The sequence below is a fragment of the Phoca vitulina genome, unplaced genomic scaffold (genome assembly GCF_004348235.1).
Source record: "Phoca vitulina isolate PV1807 unplaced genomic scaffold, GSC_HSeal_1.0 scaffold50, whole genome shotgun sequence".
Lineage (NCBI taxonomy): Eukaryota > Metazoa > Chordata > Mammalia > Carnivora > Phocidae > Phoca > Phoca vitulina.
Genome location: NW_022589753.1, coordinates 11,342,319 through 11,361,263, shown reverse-complemented (window position 1 = coordinate 11,361,263; position 18,945 = coordinate 11,342,319). Strand labels below are relative to the sequence as shown.

General features: G+C 54.1%; 1 protein-coding gene across 1 annotated transcript; it reads left to right on the top strand.

Moving 5' to 3' along the window:
* The first annotated feature begins 346 nt into the window (after positions 1-346).
* On the top strand, positions 347-6,560 carry SNAI1 (snail family transcriptional repressor 1). The gene is made up of 3 exons (XM_032387712.1): positions 347-498; positions 1,124-1,651; positions 5,626-6,560. The coding sequence occupies exons 1-3, from the start codon at positions 417-419 to the stop codon at positions 5,808-5,810; spliced, it is 795 nt and encodes a 264-aa protein (XP_032243603.1). The 5' UTR covers positions 347-416; the 3' UTR covers positions 5,811-6,560.
* The last annotated feature ends 12,385 nt before the right edge of the window (positions 6,561-18,945 follow it).

The following is an 18,945-nucleotide window of genomic DNA, read 5'->3' as shown; positions in this document are numbered from 1 at the left end:
GCGCCAGGGGGCGCCAGAGGCGGACGACCGTGCAGCGCTGAGCTGGCGGGCGCGCGGGGCCCCGAAGGGGGTCCCGCCTAGCCTGGGGCTCCCGGCGCCCGCCCTCCCGCAGTCCGCTGCTGCAGCGCCCGCAGCCGGCCTCAGAGCGGCCCCCGCCCGGCCCCCAGCGCCACGCGGCGCTAGCCCCGCCAGCCCCCGGCGCACCTGCTCGGGGCGTGGCCTCTGGCGAAGGCGCGCCTCGATTGGCGCGGAGGTGACAAAGGGGCGTGGTCTCGCCAGGCCCCGCCCCACCCAGGGGCTGGCGTACTTAAAGGAGTTGGCGGCGCGTCTCCACTCACAGCGCAGCGGCTCGGCCTCGCGGGTGGAGTACTTCGCGACCCCTGCGCGACCCGGCGACCCCGGCTGCTTCGGCCACCATGCCGCGCTCTTTTCTCGTCAGGAAGTCCGCCTGCTCCCGCCGGAGGCCCAACTACAGCGAGCTGCACGACTCTTCTCCAGGTGAGTGGACGGGGTGAGGGACCCCGGGGGCTTCGGGGAGACCGGCGAAGGCCGCGTGGGGGGCACCTTGGGGGAGGGGGGCCCGGGGGCCAAGTCCAGGGCCCGGAACCGAGCCCAAGGGCCCGGCGCGGGGCAGTGTGCAGAGGGGCGTGAGGAGCCCGGGCAGGTGGATGCGGGCGGTTGGGGGAGGGCTGTCCGAGGGCGGGGGTCTGGCGTGAGGAGACTGCGCGGCGGCCGGGCCCCGACGGCGGGGAGGCGAGGGGGCTCCTCTGGGGGAGAGCGCGGCCGGAGGTGGGGCGGGGGCCACGCGCCTGAGGAGGGGAGGCGCCGGCGGTGGCCCGCGGGCCGGGAGATGGCGGGGAGGCACAGGGGGAGTGCCCCCGAGTCGGGGCTGGACGGCGGCGCCCTTCGCGTAAGATCTGGAGGCCGAGGCGGGCGAGCCGGGCGGCCCGGGTGAGGAGGGGCTCCGGGCGGGCAGGACGGGCCGCCCCCGGCCGGGATCCTTTCCTTCCTCCAGTAAGTACTGAGTGCCGGCCCCGCGGCCCCCGCCCGCAGCAGGCTACTGTTTGTTGACTGACTGCGCGACCGAATGCCTGACCCTGCCCTTTTCTCCGTCTCCCCTCAGAGTTTACCTTCCAGCAGCCCTACGACCAGGCCCACCTGCTGGCGGCCATCCCACCTCCCGAGGTCCTCAACCCCACGGCCTCTCTGCCCACGCTCATCTGGGACTCTCTCCTGGCACCCCAAGCCCAGCCCATCGGCTGGGCCTCCCTTCTGCCCCAGGAGGTCCCCAAGGCCGTGGAGCTGACCTCCCTGTCGGACGAGGACAGTGGGAAAGGCTCCCAGCCCCCCAGCCCCCCCTCACCGGCTCCTTCGTCCTTCTCTTCCACCTCAGCCTCTTCCTTGGAGGCCGAGGGCTATGCTGCCTTCCCAGGCTTGGGCCAGTTGCCCACGCAGCTGGCCGGGCTCTCCGTGGCCAAGGACTCCCAGACTCGAAAGGCCTTCAACTGCAAGTACTGCAACAAGGAATACCTCAGCCTGGGTGCCCTCAAGATGCACATCCGAAGCCACACGCTGCCCTGCGTCTGTGGCACCTGCGGGAAGGCCTTCTCCAGGCCCTGGCTGCTGCAGGGCCACGTCCGGACCCACACCGGTGAGTGTCCCCGCGGGCCACCGCCCTTCTCACCGCGGTCCCCGCTGCCTTCTCTGCCAGCTCTGGGGGCGGGCTGGGCTTGCTGTGATTTTTTTTTCTGAGTGTGGAAACCGGGGCTCGAGTCTCCTGACTTCTGGCTCATTAGTTCAGGGGCTTGGCTGTCTGAAATGTTTGGCAGAAACATTCACTGGCTCATCAGCTAAGCAGATGGGCGAAAGTAGATAACTATGTCTCTGCAGTCTCCATTTCTCCACCAAATGGGTTGGAGTTGGGTATGGGAGAGGTGCAACCAACACCTTGCTGCTGGGCCAGGTGTGAAGGGGCCCACCTCACTCCACCCTCCCCCCAGCCCATCCCCACCCCCACCTCAGCCAGGCAGGATGTTGTGAGACCCCCCACCTGGCTCTGAATCCTGCTTGCAGAACTTCAAACCTTGAGTCGATGTTTCACCTTTCTGAGCCTCAGTTTCCACATCTGTAAAATGAGCATAAGAACATCTTGTGGGGTTTCTGCGCCAGTTAAATGAAAGAAAGCACCTGGACCACCACTTGATACATGAGTGCACAGAAATGGTTTTGATATTTGCTCTGCTTCCATGCTGTGTGACCTTGGGCAAGTGATGTAACGTCTGAGCCTCAGGATTATGATAGCATAATCCTATAGGGTGGATTCGGATCGCATTTTATAGGTTGGCTATCAAGATTCAGTGGCTCCTTAATCACTTCATAATAATTTGTTAATCATGGTTCTCAGATCTGCTCTCCCCACCCCCACCATGGAGTAGATAACCTCAGTCCTATTCAGACCTGGGAATACCTTTGCCAGCAGAAAACAGTTAGGTCTTGATGTTTCAAAAACATAATACTAAATGTGTAGAAAATTGTGAGATGGAGCCTCTTCTGTCCTCTAACTTTCTGGAAATGTGGAAAAGGTCCCCACTGTGTCTTTTCAGAACTTGAAAGGTGGAGGCCACCATATTTGGGGCTGCTCTTTGGGGAGTAACTTTGGGAGAAGGTTCAAGGGTCATAGCTATTAGCTTTGGGGTCAAGCTGACTGGGTTGGAGACCTCAGTTCTGGCATTTCCTGGCCCAGTGGCTGACCTCTGAGCCGTGAGGGCTAGTGGGGCGGTTTGTTAGGCCTGGCGTTTTGCAGGCATTATGAGTATCATCATTACTCCTACAGAGTGTCCCCGGCTCCTCCCCAGCGTGCAGACTGTGGCTCCCCATTTCTCTTTGTGCACACATAGTCCTGATTTTATTTATTTTTTTATTTTTATTTTTTTAAAGATTTTATTTATTTATTTGACAGAGAGAGACACAGCGAGAGAGGGAACACAAGCAGGGGGAGTGGGAGAGGGAGAAGCAGGCTTCCCGTGGAGCAGGGAGCCCGATGTGGGGCTCGATCCCAGGACCCTGGGATCATGACCTGAGCCGAAGGCAGACGCTTAACGACTGAGCCACCCAGGCGCCCCATAGTCCTGATTTTAAAGGGACCTGATGTAAAGGTCCAACTGCCTGGCCTCTGTCTTGGGCAATTGCCCAGCTGAAGAGGGCTCTATTTGGAGGAGTCAGAACCCTTGGGGTGCTCCCCTGAGCCCCCCAGCTTCTCTCCCCACCCATCAGGACATTTTCATGTAAAGGCACGGCTGGGACACAAAAAGCCTGTTGAAATGCACCATCACCATCCTCATTGACTCCCATTGTGTGCCTTAATGGTGGGCCCAGTGGGTGGGGGCTGGGGGGGTGGAGCAGGTGCATGGGCCAGTGGTGCCCAGCACCTGTTCCGGGCCGCAGCTGCTGGCCCACAGCGTGTCAGGCCCCTTTAATCCGGGGAGTATCGCATGTACAGTGCCCCCCCCTCGGCGGCCTTTGTCCCCGCCGGCCTGGTGCCGATTTCACACTCGCCAGGAACACCATAAAGACGTCTGCGGGGATGGGGGATCTGCAAGGGGTGCAGGTCTGTGCCTGCTGCTTGCACACACAGACCTCCACCCCATCACATCCTATAAGGCCTCCTTCCTCCTTTGTTCACGTTTCATGTCTGATCATACATGACAAAGGTAACGTTCACTGAGCACTTGCTGTATGGGAGGGGCATTGCCCATGACTTCCTTCACCTGGGTTAATGCAATAAATCAACAACCTTAGGAGGGAGGTGCTGTCGCAACCCCCACCTTACAGATCAGGAAACTGAGGCACAGAAGGAAATCACTTTCCCAAGTCACAGCTCATAAGACTGAGCCAGGGCTCCTTCACCTCTGCCAAGGAGGTGAGAGGGAAGTGGCTTTCTGCACCCTGGGGAAAATAGGACTCTTTGCCCTTACCCATATCTGCATACAGTAAGCCCTTAGTTCATAAGGGAGCATGTGAAGGAGGAAGAACTTCACTTGGACCTTGTAGTGCGGTCCTCAGACCCTTCAGGCCTAGTATGCAGAGGGTGCTCAATAATGACAGCCAATTAACTCAGGCATCCCTTCCCTAGTCCTCCTGCTAAGTTCCCCCCCCTTCTCTGTGACTGGTTTCCTTGTATATCTGACCCAGGAGACTGAGCCCTTGAATGGATGGTTCTGTAGGCAGCCTCAGGCATCTGACTTCTAGACCCCTCCCTCCCAGTGCCCAGCACAGTGCCCCAGGCACCCAGAAGGTGGCTGGAATTCATTCATTCCCTGCTCTTGAATTCCATCCCTGGGATTTAACAAACGGGCCATGGCCTAGGGGCATATAATGCTGGGAGTAGGAGGGTAGAATTCTCCTTTTTTAGTAGAGAATGTTCAGCATTATTGCCTGGCACAGAATGGAAGCTTGATAAATACTTGTTTAATGAGTTATTATTCACACTTTTTATTTAAGAAATGCTGCACTCCCAAGAAAGAAAAAACAAAACACAACATTGTCAATTTTTGTGAACTTTATCGTCTTAGTTGGGGCAGGAATTATGAAAAGTTGGTGAACAGCGTTACCTGATGGTGATTGAGGGGTCAGGCTCCTCTGAGGCTTTAAAAAACGACTTAATCTATTGTATAAGCACTTACTGAGCACCTAACTGTGTACGTAGCTCTATGTGCATAACTCTTCTTCAGCACAGCCTTCACCAGGCAGTGGTGTGAGGGCCACAAGTGGGAAGGGGTTTTAAACAAGTCGTAAGATAAAAAGTTTCTGTAGCCTCTTGGGGGGTCCCAGTCCTGAGCCCTTGGAGTGAATTCAGGGGAGGCCCCTGCTCTCATGGGACTCAGTCTGATTGGGAGACAGACAAGACTTGAAATTACCAAACGTGGTCAGTGTTGTGATGGGGAGGTGGCTCAGAGAAGTGGCCTAACCTGCTGGGGGGAGGGGTGTGGCAGGGAGCCTTTAAGGCTGACTCAAGCTTTGTCCCCAGATGAAGTAAATCCAGGAGTGATAATGAGGAACACCCACTACAGCCCCCTTAAGTGAGAGGCCGTCTGAGGGGTGGTTAAAATCACAGGCTCTGGAGTCAGGCTGCTTGGTTCTTGCTGCGTGACCCTGCGTATGCTACTTGGCTTCTCTGTGCCTCAGTTTCACCATCTCTAAACTGAGGACAAGGGTAGGATTAAGTGAGATAAGCGTGTGATGCTCCTTACTGTCTCTGGCACAAAGTGTTCAGTTGCCATCATTGTCTCAGCTGGCTTGCCTGGATAAGTGCTTCATTTACCATCTCTGGTTTACCAACCCTTATGGGGGTGGGGATGAACAGCTCCATTTTACAGATGAGCAACTGGAGGCTTAGAGAAGCCAGATGACTTGCTCCAGGTCACATGGTGGGAAGTGGCAGAGCTCCCAATCATATCCAGGCCTTTGGACACTAGATATGGCCTGGGTCCTTGGGTCATGGGATTCCTTCAGCGGTAGGGTGATCTGGGCTCTAAAGGCCCCAGTGGGTGGGCAGGGATTCAATAAATAAATGTCAGCTGTTATCCCAAGTGGTTTTAGCACTCAACTCTTGTTTTCTGTCCCCAGGCGAGAAGCCCTTTTCCTGCTCCCACTGTAGCCGTGCCTTTGCTGACCGCTCCAACCTTCGGGCCCACCTACAGACCCACTCAGATGTCAAGAAGTATCAGTGCAAGACATGCTCCCGAACCTTCTCCCGCATGTCCCTGCTGCACAAACACCAAGAGTCAGGCTGCTCAGGGGGCCCCCGCTGACCCTCAAGGCTTCTTCTGCCTCTCCAGACCCCCCCCTCCACTGCAGCCTCCCCAACTCCAGAAGGAAGATGCCCCCGTCCTTCTCACTGCCACGGAATTCCCTTCTGAGCTCCCCTGTCTGGCTGTGTTGGCTCCACAGGACTCTGAGGACCATTTTCCAGTTCTCTCTGCCCTAGGTGCCTCAGTAGGCTCAGAGAGAGAGGCCTTTCCGTGGATATTTCTGTGGATGGCTGATAGGGAGGGTGGCTCGCAGCTGAGTGTTCTGGAGTCAGCCTCTCTGTGTGGGTTTGTGTATCCAAAGGTGTTTGGATACAGCTGCTTTGAGCTCCAGGACAAAGCCGACAGACTGATAGGAAGCTCCCCCGCACTCAGGGGAACCCATTCCTCCCCCACCGGAACCCTCAGGCCACCCCTCCAGGAGGTGTGACTAACTATGCAGTAATCCACCCCCAGGTTCAGCCCGGGGGGCCTGTGGTGGGCCACTGACACAAGGACGTGTCTAGACCCCAGGTTGCCCTGGGCCTGGGCAGCTATCTTGGCCTCCTCTTTTGTCGTGGTGGCACCTGTCTCATGGGCAATTTAACAACAGTCCCAAAAGGGACTGTGAGTAATTGCTGTCACTTGTTGGGGGCCTGAGTGGGGTGCTTCAGCCCGACCGATGTGTCTCCCAGAACTATTTTTGGGGTCTGACAGGTGGACCCAGGAGGAAGATGTTTACATTTTTAAAGGTACACTGGTATTTATATTGCAAGCAACATTTTGTACTAAGGAAACGTTTTGTATAGTTATATGTACAGTTTATTGATATTCAATAAAGTGGTTAATTTATGTATTAAAAAAGTCTATTTAGCTTTATAGAGGGGTGAGTGTTTTAAAGGGCCTTCAGGAAGGGAGAAGGGGGCAGGGATTCGTGGAGCTCAGATATTCCTGACTCGGGCTTAAATCCTGTCCTCTTAAACATCACGTGGCTTTGGACCACTGACTTTGACTGTCAGGGACCTTATTTGTGCAAATGGGTTTTCTCTGAGCCTGGGTGTCCTGTCTGATGTGGAGGGTGGGAAACACCTGTGGACCAGTGAGCAGTAGGGGGCTGTGTGCAGGTTCCTTGCACTTTACATTGTGACCCTGATTTATTCTTTCATCCTTCCATGTTGAGGCTGACCAGGCCCATAGGGTAAGAAGCCAGCTCCCTGGTTCTTATCAACTAGACAGGCTGCTGGGCTTTGCCCCAGCAGCGCAGGTCTTCTGGGGAGGGGTTGACAGCTTCTCTGAGATGAGGGAGTGGAGTGCAGTGAGCAAGAAGGGGACAGAGGATGTCCTTCCTGCTTCCAAGGGCACTGGGCCCCACTCCGGCCTCCCTGTCGGACCCACACCTCTTGTCTGGCTGCTGGGTACCAAATGGCCTTTGATGCAAGGAAATTGGCTGGCTGGAGCCGAGAGGGTGAGAAGGCAGGCCAAAGGGTAGGGGTCATTCAGCTTCCTGCTCGAGGACAGGACGGGAAGACGGTCAGCTTGTGTCCCGGGCTGGGATAATTCACTCCTGGCTGGCTCTCATGATGACCTCACCTCTGGGGCCCTCCTGGGGCCAGGAGAAAATGAGTGTCCTTTTTGAGCACAAAAGGTGCTGAAGGTGCCAGTTTCCTGCAGGGAGCTGAGCAGGCGTCCCAGAGCTCCAGAGCCCCAGAGTCAGGCCGGGGGTGGGGGGAGCTTCGTGTTCCAAAGGAGAGATGATTCTTTCTTCTAAACAGGAAATGGTGACCCACAGGCCGGGAGCAGCCCTTAATGACTTGCAGCTTTCCTCCCAAAAGAAAAAAAAAGTTCTCTAACAATCGCCAAATTGTAGCTGGCCTCCCTGAAGGGAAGTTAGGGAGTTGCGGGGGCTGGGGGTTGGGCACCCATTTGCTGAAGGCCTACTGTGCCCGCCGTCCGTGGGCTGTCATGTACAGGCACCCCACAGTAGGTGCTGACACCAGTGGTGAGGGAGTAAGTGAGCCCACACACTCCTGGGGGGGGACAGGCCTCGTGGAAACCCCTCCCCGGCATCTAAAATGAGGTGTACCAGGCTCTGATCCTCCTGGGAGTCAGGGATGCCTGGATCGTGCCCCTGTCAGGGCCTAGAACGAGGCTCCTCCCCGCTGGGACCCCCGGTTTCTGCCTCTATAAAATGGGGGCCGTGATGGCCCTGCCCTCCTCCCCAGAGACTGGAAAGGGGCCTTCCGTCGGTCTTGATGAGCACCACGTGTGCCAGGCCCTGTTCTAGGCCCGGGGCACAGCGGTGAACAGGTAGCCCTCCCTGCACTCACGGAGCTTCGCTTCTAGCGAGGGAGATAGAAGACAAACGAGTGACTAAATAAACAAGCCGCTTTCCTACAGTGACGGTGCCAAAATGGAATTAGAGGGAGCCATGGCTCGCATGATAAGGCAGGCAGGAGCACCAGAGCCCTGGCTGCGCTGACATTCCAGTTGAGACCTGAAGCAGGAGAAAGTTCCAGGCGCCGAGGGAGCATCGGATGAAAAGACTTGGAGGCTGGAATGAACTTGCTCTCTGCAGAGAAAGACCAGGGCAGGTGGAGGGTAGGGGGACAGGGTGGGACCGGTGAAGCGCCCACATCCTGCAGAGGGGAGTGTGCGGCGTGAGGAGTCGGGATTTTAGTCCAGCCTCCGGCAGCCACGGGCACCTAAGCAGGGGAGTGAGGAAGCCCGCTCTACTAGCGTACGGGGCGCCCTGGCTCCTGGTGGACAGCACAGCGGAGTCAGGGCAGGAGAGAAAGAGCCGGGAGTCCGGAGGTCCCGCGCAGAGACGGTGCTGCCCTGGCCCAGGGTGATGGAGACTGCAGGGCGAAGACTCGTTCAAGAAGCAGGGTGGCCGGGGTGCACACCTGAGCGCTTACTGGGTGAGGGTTATTTGGGGTTATGAAAAAGGGATGTTGGCCCCCAAGGGCCGAGGTGGGGGTAGGGATAAAAGGAATGAGGAGGGTCCTGCGTCCTGATATGGAACAGTCCCGACTTAGCCACATTGCTAAGTGAAAAAAATAAACTGCAGTACATGCTTCCTTTTGTGGGAAGAAGAGGGGGTGGAAATAAGCATGTTCTTCATTCCTGTTTGTATTTGCATATGGAAACCCTGGAAGGATTTACAATAAAATATTAAAGCATTTCTCTAGGGAGTCACAGGAGGTGGAATGGGGCTGCCGAGACAAGAGGGAAGAAGCAGGGAGATGGTTTTTTAGATTTTTTAAATTATTATTATTTTAACGACTTCTTTTTTTAAAAAACTAATCTCTACACCCAACATGGGGCTCAAACTCACAACCTGGAGATCAAGCGTTGTATGCTCTATGGACTGAGCCAGCGAGGCACCCCAGCTTTTTAGATTTTTAAAACATGTTTTATTTTGAAATAATTTAACCTGACAGAAAAATTGGAAGAAAAGCACAACACACCGGGATCTTTCATTCAGATTCTTCAAAATATGGAACACTTCTCCTGCTTGCATCTTCTCTTTCTGTGCACATATACACATACCCACACATTGTTTACTTCGGAGTTATTTGAGAGTACGTTGTAGATATGAGGCCCCCTCGACTGTTAAACATGTAAGCATGGATTTTTAAGGATGAGAACATTCTCTCCTATAACCATAGTCCAGTGGCGGAAATCAGGAAATCAAGCATTGGTGCAAAACTATCATCTAATGCACAGACATCATCAAGTTTCTGCAACTGTCCCAGGGACGTCCCCCACAGCATGTCAGGGGTGGAGCGAGATCCTGGGTCACACACTTGTCCTGTCTCCTTAATTCTCCTTTATTCGGAGAGAGCTCTTTTCCTGGTCTTTCATGGTTTCGACATTCTCGAAGCATTCAGGCCAGGTGTTTTGTAGAATGTCCCCCAATTTAGACTTTCCTGATCCTCATTGTTACGTTTGGGTGGTGCGTTCTTGGCAGAACCACAGACGTGGCGTTGTGTCTTTCTCAGTGCAAGGTATCCTGAGGCCCATGAGGTCCGCTTACCCCATCACTGGTGATGTCAACTTGGGCCACTTGGTTAAGGAGGTGTCTGCCAGGTTTCACCGGGATCAAGTTCCTCTTTTTCCCCTTTTGTACTTAATCCGTATCTTGTGGGGAGACATTCCGAGACCATGTGAATATCCTGTTACTCCTCAAACTTCCACCCACAGCTCTTAACCCTCACTGGCGATTTTTGCCTAAATCAATTATTACTGTGGTGGCTGCCGAGTGGTGATTTTCTAGCTCTTCTATTTTTACTGGTCGGCTCTCTCCTGTAGGGCAGAACTTGCCCCCTCTGTCTGGGCCGCAGCTCCGAGCTGCGGGGTGGCCATAGATCAGGTGGGAAGCAGCAGGGGCTGGTGGGGCCATTTGATCCTCCCCGGGGCTCTTCTTTAAAACGAGTCCAGGAAATAAACCGATGGCCACACAGTATCCAGGCAGGCAGGGCTGGGGCCGGGGCCACCTCTGGGCACATCTGGGCCCCATTAGGGACCCGGCAGCTACCCATGGGCGTCCCTTGGGCTGGGATGGGGGTACTCTGCCAGGCGGGGATCCGGGTCCTTCCTGCTCCTCTTTGCTTTCAAATTGTCAGTGTCACATGTTATGGGAGTTTATTCTTTAATTAAAAAGCAAGAGAAAAGATTACATGTGAGGCTCATTTGACATGTGATTTTTTTTTAAGATTTTAATTTATTTATTTGAGAGACAGAGATAGCGACAGAGATAGCAACAGAGATAGCACAAGTGGGGGACTTGATCCCAGGACCCTGGGATCACAACCTGAGCCAAACTGACATGTGATTAACACTTTATCCCAGTGCCTTTACTGTACTCAGTGAGGTGCTGTGAAGAGCTCAGTTTATATCTGTCTCAATTAAAAAATAAACATCTATATCTACATGTGCACATGCTCCAATCTCAATCATAGGAAAAGCCAGAGTCCTCCCCTTGGCCCACAGGTGCTGACTCCGTCGGGCCCCCGGCACCTCTGCCTCAGGCCCTCCCCCACGCCCTCACTCCCTCCAGCCTCCCGGGCCCTCTGCCACCTCAGGGCCTTTGCACTTGCCTCCTTTCCTCCCCTCAGAAAGCCCCACACTGGCTCCCCCAACCGTCCCTCTCCCGTTTGCCTTCCCCTGTTGAGATGTTTTTCTCCGTAGCACTTGTCACCATCCGACAAACCATATTTTCACCGTTCACAGTTTCTGTGTTGACCGTGTCGCCCAGCAGAATGTCAGCTCCCTGCGAGGGGAAACGTCCGCTTCGCTCACTGTCCAATCCCCCAGCGCAGAAGGCGTACACTTGGTAAACCAATTTTGCTGAGTGGTGAATGAATCCATGTGTGCCCCTAGGAAATACAGCATGGTCACCACGCTTCTGGGGCGCTTTCTATGCGCTGGGTGCCGTGCCGAGTGCCTCACACAGATCACCTCATTAAACTTTCACTCAAGAAAGAGAAAACCAAGGCACAGAGAGGTTAAGTAACTGGCTCAGGGTCATAGAGCAAATAAGTGGCAGAGCTAGGATTCGAACTTTGACTTCTTTTATTACTGTTGTCATTTTGCTCTTTCTATCCTTGGGCTAGATGTAATTAAAACTTTTTAAATTGCAGTAGAAAAGAGTCTGGGTCTTTCTCTTGGCCTGCCCAGCGGCTCTGGCACAGAGGGGCTCATTTTGTCCTGTCCCGTCTTCTAAGAAACTCCACACATCCTTCTCCAGCCAGCAGGCAGCCAAAAGTGTGTGGAGATAATGGGAGAGGGGTGGACAGGGAAAAGAGAGCTCCATCCCCAGCGGTAGCAGGGTGGGGGGGGGACATTCTGCGAGGTTCCTGCAGACCAGGAGAGAGGCTTCCAGACTAGGAGCTCCATGAGGGTGGGACCACCCACCTCGCCTGGTTTCCCTCTGCGCCGTGGGCCTTGGACGCACTCTGGACACCCCCCGTTGGGTGATATATTCCTTCCTTGCCTCTCCCAGCTTGTGGTGGCTCCCGGTGATCCTGGCGTTCCTGGGCTCGTAGCTGCATGGCTCCGCTCTCTGCCCCCTGCTCCACATGGCCTCCTTCTGTGACTTTATTTCCCTGGGCGTGTCCCCTCCTCTTATAAGGACACCAGTCATTGGGCTTAGTACCCGCCCCAATTCAATATGACCTCATCTTGGTTTGACGACAACCATAAAGACCCTGTTTCAAAATGAGGTCATAATTACCGGTTCTGGAGGTTGGGACTTGAAAATATCTTTGGGGGACACAATGTAACCCAGTACAGGTGGTTACAGTCAAGGTCGGGGTGGCAAGTCTTCCTCAGGGCCTGGATTTTTTTATTATTCAGCCACCAACCCCTGAGGGAGGGTCTGGGAAATGGGCCTGGAGGGCGGGCGGGGGAGGGTGGGAGTCCTTAGGAGCAGATCCGGGGAGTCAGACTTTGCGTCTGTGCTTCCTGGAAGGGAGAACGCTTTAAGCAGCCCTCAGTTTCAGGAGTTACAGGGTGAGTAGGTGGACGGGGACGGAGAGGGCAGAGGTGGGAAAGGTGAGCTAGGACTAGGGCCTCGGGGGAAATTTCACATTTATCCTGAGGGCACTGGGGAGCCATGGCAGAGTTTGCAGAGAGGAGGGACATCAGAGGCTTGGGACGATCCCCTGGGTGGCTGTGTGGTGGGCAGTGAAACCAGCAGCAGGGAGCCCCCTGCCCTCTCGGTGGAGATGAGGCAGAGGGAAGGGTGAAGTTAAGAGACATTTGGGAAGCTTGGTGACCTGCGGACGTGAAGAGTGAGGGAGGGCACAAGGATGATGCCTTGTCTGGATTTTTCAGCAGCTGAGGGAGATAAAGATCCAGCAAGGCAAAGAGCAACCAGTCAGGCAAATCGTCCTAATAATGATAATAATAGTAAACATCTCATGACGGTTCACTGTTTTGCACAGATCACCCTCACAGCAACCCTAGGCAATCTGGGCATAAGTGGTAATCCCACGGTGGGTAAGAGCTTGGGTTCTGGAGCCAGACTGCCCCGGCTCACATCTCCATGGCCTACCTGCTTGCTGTGTGACCTAGAACAAGTTGCTCCACCTCTCTGTGTTCATTTCCTCATCTGAAGAACAGCCCCTCCTTCTGGAGGTCATTGTGCAGATTAAATGAATGAACATTTACAAATTGCTGGGCCTCGGGCCTGGCACAGAGTAAAGCCCCAGTAAGCACTGGCAGTTCTTAGGTCCATTTTACAGGTAGGGAAATCGAGGCCCTGAAAGAGTAGAGAACTTTCCCAAGGTCACACAGGATCATCCTACGGTTTCTGGCTCTTTGTGTCTCCTGGCCCTTAATGAAGTCTGGGGGCCTTAGCTGGCCTGCCGACTCCCAGAGTCTGGCGTCCTGTGTCCCTGGGAGCCTTGCGCAGCCAGGTGACAGGGCCCCAGGGAGCTGAAAGACTCTAGGCTGAAGTCTCTTGTTGAATGCACTTCTGTGGGTGCAAGCCGGAAGGCCTCGGGGGAGCGGAACGGGTGCTCCTGGACCCAGTTCTGATGAGCCGGTGCCATGGCCCGAATAAACGCTCGAGTGGGGCCTGACCAGGCAGCAGCGAGGAGGGAGGAGCCCTATGCTTGTGGGGGTGCTTGGGGCAAGACTGGGGGCTTGCCTAAGGACCTCGATCCTTTCCTTGAGGGTCCCAGTGCCACCAATGCATCTCTCCATGACCTTGCATGAGTCCCTGCCCACTCCAGGCTTCGCTTTGCACATCACTAAAAACGTGTTCAACCTTTGACCCAACACTACGATTAAAGGTACATAAGCGCATTCTGCCCCGCATTTCTCAGAAGAGCAGAACGCCATAAACAGCCTCAATGCCCAGCACCAGGGGACTGGATATGTGGGCTGGGGTCCTGGGGAATTCAGAGAACTTGCAGCTGTTATAAATGATGATACAACCTTTAAAATATATATTGTGTATGTGGCACCTGAACAGACGAAACAAAATACCTGGCTCGTGAAAAGCGCTCCAAATGTTTCCTGAGTGATTATATAAACGAATGAGTGGTTAGTACTCGATGACTATTTGTGGACAGGAAGGAAAGGAGGGCAGGAAAGAGAAAAAAAGAAAAAAGAAGGATCTAGAAGAAATATACCTAGTGCTCAAAGTGATTTTCTCTGGGCGTAAGTTCAGGTGCTAGTGAGGAGGAGGACATTTCATTCAATATAATTTTTACTTGTACTTCTATTATCATTGCTTCTCCCAGTGAGCCTCTATTGACTTACAGTCAATCAAATATTTTAACGGAGACACGAGAGGCTCCCATGTGGACTTGAAAGGCCCCCCCACGCGCAACAGGTGCAAGCAGCAACTTGCAGAGCAGCCTGAAATAAGGGTATGATCCCATTTATGTAAAATCTTCCCTCCATTTTCACGCACCTTTGCCTTCTCGGAGAGGGAAATGCGTGCCCTGGGGGGTCAATGGTGCTTCTGTCTGGATGGCATGGTTGCTGGGGTTTTAATTCTCTTCTCGAGAGATCTCTGAGTTTTCTATAATGAGCATGTGGTTTTCTTTCTAAACAGAAACACACACACACACACACACACTGAAGAAGGATGTTCAAGAGCTGGCGACGTCCCAGGGTGAAGACAGTCGCCGTGTCACTTTCCCGAGGGCTGTGGGGTGAAGTCTGGGAGGCATTTGGGGCCCCTCATGGGCACCGCCCGTGAGCTGAATGTGTCCCCAGCCTCCGTGTCTCTGGGAGGCCCACTGTCCAGCCCCGAGCGGCTGTTACTCCCAGGAGCGTATTTACCAAGCAGGGCTGTTTACCCACGGGGTCGGTCGGTCCTGAGCGGGAGAGAGACAGACTGAGCGCAGGCAGCCCATGGGACCTTCCCAAGAACACACAGCTGGGAGGCCATGGGTGGCCACGGGATTTCTTTCTAATGGCTTTAGGCTTTTTTAATGGCTTGATTGAGCTATAATTCACATACTGTACACTTCTGCCCCTTAAAGGGCCCAATTCAGCAGTTTCTAGTATTGTGCAACCATCCCCACTGTCTCTTCCAGAACATTTCATCATCAGAAAAAGAAGCCCCATGCCCATTAGCAGCCACTCCCCCTCTCCTCCTGCCCGTGGCCCCCGGCAACCACTAACCTGCTTTCTGTCTGTAAGGACTGGCCTCTTCTGGACACTCCAGGTACACGTGGAATCCTAGAAGTGAGCATACATGGCGCCGTGTGCCCTTCGGGGCGGCTTTCCCTTCGTGTCATGTGTTTGAGGTTCTCCCACGGAGCGTGTCTGCGCTCCATTCTTTCCGTGGCCCGGTAACCTGCCCACGGACACGCCGCACTTTGTGGGCCCCCGTGGCAGGTGACGGACATTTGGGTTGCGCCGCGGGGCACACTCCTGCCCGCGCTCCTGTGTCCCCCGAGTGGTCTGTGAGGGCTCACACGGCCCTACACCCTCGCCCGCACTTTGTTAGCATCAGGGGCTTATTGTTTGTTTTAGCCGTTTTAGCAGGTGAGTGTGTGCATGTGACAGTCTTCTCACAATGTAAGCGACCTACGGGAGATGCCATATAGAAAGTACCAAGTGGGATGTTTTTCTTCCTCCTGGGAAATAAAAGGAGTGGAATTTGGGGGCCATGCGGTAACTCTATTTAGACACCAGCACCGGAATGGGATCTTCCCTGCCCCAGGGTCAGGGTGATTTCTGCGGGCAGGGTCCACTTCCCATGGGGAAGGAGAAGCTGGGGTGCCCTCCCGCTCCCATCTGGGGCTCTGCTCTGGGCCGAGGGCAGGTGCACAGAAGGCCTGTGGCTCCGGCCGGGAGCCCCTGCGACCGTGGCTCAGTCCTGCCTGCATTCAGCACGCGTGCGCCCAGCCCCTACTGTGTGCCAGGCCCTGTTCCGGGCACTAGCGAGGCGGCAGCGAATAACAGGCAAGTCCCTGTTCTCAGATAGTCAGGGAGGGGGTGATGCTGCCTGGCCGGAGAGCAGGGTGTTGTGGGAGACCAGCTGAGGTGCACCAGCTCGGTCTGGGATGCGGGGGGTATTTGGGGAGCCTTCCCAGAGGTGGTGAAGGAGGAGGAGTTAGCCCGGCAGAGAGAATGGAGTAGGAGGAGGAGACTGCAGGCAGAGGGACCGGCAAGTGCAAAGGCCCTGAGGTGGGAATGCGCTTCGTGTGTTCAAGAAGTGGAGGTCAGTGTGGCCGGAGGGGAGAGAGGTAGGAGACGGGGTGGGGCGGCTGGTGGCGGCCTGCTTACAGGGCATCGTGGGCCAGGTGTTCAGATCTTATTCTTAGGTATGGGAAGCTGCCAGGGGATTTCACACAGACGAGTGACTCCTCTGTGTGTGGGAAATAGACTGAGAGGACCGAAAGGAAGTGGGCGACAAGAGAGGAGGCACCTGCAGGCGGAGGCTTCCGCTGGAGAGCTGGGAGGAAGACGGGGCAGGAGATGTCCTTGCGCCTGTGCCTGCGGGGTGGGGGGGACCGAAGGGGGGATCTTAGCACATCCAGCTGTGGGCTTGAGCCCTGAAAAGAGGGGTGGCGGATGGTGGTGCCAGTTGAAAAAATTGGGCCCTTCGGGAGACAGGGAGGGAAATGATGAAATGTATTTCTTTAGAATTCTCTTCCGGCTCGACCCTCTCCCAGCCATCTCTACCAGCCCCTAACAACCTCCACGTTGCCTGAGTCCTGGTCTCCGATGCCTCACACTAGCAACCGAATGGACAGACCCCAGACTCTGGCGTACCCCTCCTCCACTCCCTCCCTGGCCCCCCCCCCCTCCCCCCCCCTCCACCCCCCTTGAGCTCTGAGATGGGCATGACCCGTTGCAGCACCTGGCACATAGCAATAAATGGTTGTTGAATTAAAGAAGGCTGTGGATGACCTTGGTGGAGAATACAGTACTAGGGAGCCATAGAGGAGTTTGGAGGGAGGGAGGGCTCAGTTCTCTCACTCACTCTCCCCGCTCTTCTCCCAGGCCTGTGGGAGGGCAGAGGCTCTCTGGGATCTTGACTGAGGTAGAGCAACCGGTTCTAGAGCCCAGGAATGAAGCTCATCACAACAGCCAGTCCTCCGGGAAATGCATACCCTCTTACTATCACGTCCCCATTTTACAGAGGAGGAGACTCAAGTCCCAGAGGGAGGTGGCATTTACCCAAGGTGACCCCCAGCTGATAACAGCAGAGCAGGGATTCGAATCTACACCTGCCTGGCTGCATAGTCCTCATCCAACCTTTTGTCCTCAAAAAGGCTTTTTAGAAAAATAAAAAGTAAGGACCCAAGGGGCAGGGAAGAATTCCTCTCTGTAGAGGCCTTTCTAGAACATCTCAGGACCAAATACAGACATGTGTCAGCATCTGTGTCTGGTGTCCTCTCTGGAAGAGACTGGAGGCTGGAATCCCGGCAGGAGGCAGACTGACTTGTCACACTTTGCTTTCTGAACTCTCAGGATTGTTACTATTTTAAAAGTGTTAGTGAAAGTGTAACAATTGTACAGAGATACACGCATCTGAAGTGTTCAGCTCAAGGCCTTTTTTTTCAAAATGAATCCACCTGTGGGACTAGTACCCAGATCAGGAAACAAGAAACAGAACATTCCAGTCGCCCAGAAGCCAACTTCTTTTATCTGTGGGATTCGTCCCCATTGTTGAGGGTATCCGTGATGTGTTCCTTTTTAGCGCTGATGAAGTATTCCACCGTTTGCATATTTCACGGTGTGTTTGTTCATTCGGCAGTGGATGGACACTGGAGTTTTTTCAGTTGTTTTTTTTTTGCAATTATGAATAAAACTGCTATCAGCATTCACGTGGAGCTTTTTATGTGAACATAAATTTTCATTTCTTTTTGGGGGAAATACCTAAGATGGGATTGTTGGGGGGTAGCGTAAGTACGTGTCTGACTTGAAAAAAAAAACCGGCCAAGCTGATTTCCCGAGCTCTGTGCCACTTTGCCCTCCCACCGGAAACGTATGAGAGAGTTCCTATTGCTCCACATCTTTGTCAGCACTTGGTATTCTCAGTTTTTGTTTTTGTTTTTGTTTTAAAGATTTTATTTATTTGACAGAGAGAGACACAGCGAGAGAGGGAACACAAGCAGGGGGAGTGGGAGAGAGAGAAGCAGGCTTCCCACCGAGCAGGGAGCCTGACACGGGGCTCGATCCCAGGACCCCGGGATCATGACCTGAGCCGAAGGCAGCCGCTTAACCGACTGAGCCACCCAGGCGCCCCTGGTTTTGTTTTTATTTTAGCCATTCTAATAGGTGAGAAGTGGTATCTCATCATGTGTGTGTCTGTGTTTAACCGCTTCCTCGAGATATAATACAATAAAGTGCATATATAAGGGTCAAAATTTGGTAAGTTTTGGCACATATCTCCACAAACTCGCACGATTATGACCGTGCACATATCCGTCACCCCCAAAAGTCTCCTTATGCCTCCTCTTTGACTTCCCTCCCTCCCTCCTTCCCACTACCCCCATCCCCAGGCAACCAACGATCTGCCTTCTGTCACTATCGATTAGTTCACCTCTTCATAGAAATGGAATCATATGGTCTGTTCTCTTTTTTTGGTCTGGCTTCTTTCACTCAGCATGACTCTGAGGTTCACCGACGTCGCCGCGTGCATCAGCAGTTATTCCTTGTTATTGCTGGGTGGCATTCCACGGAGGGGATGGTGCCGGTGTGGGGACAGACCATTCCCCTTTGGATGGACATGGGGATTGTTTCCTGTTTGAGGCGATTACAAATAAAACTGCTGTAAGCCTCCGCGGACGAGTCTTTGTGTGGGCATAGGGTTTCATTTCTCTTGGGTCAGTGTACAAGAATGCAACTGCTAGACTGTATGATAAGAAATTGCTTAACTTTTTCAGAAAGCATTAAACCGTTCCCCAAAGCCGCTGCACCATTTTGTTTTCGGGCCAGCAGTGCCCACAAGAGTTCCAGGTCCTCCACATTCTCTCTCGCCCACACTCGGTGTGGCCAGTCTTTTAGATTTTAGCCGTCTTACTGGGTGTTCCATGCTATCTCACTGTGGTTTTAATTTGCATTTTCCTGAATGACTAACGATACTGAACACCTTTCCACGTGCTTATTTACAGTCCGTATATTTTAGTGAAGACACATAATATTTAAATCTTTTGTCCATTTCTTAATTATTTCTTTTTGG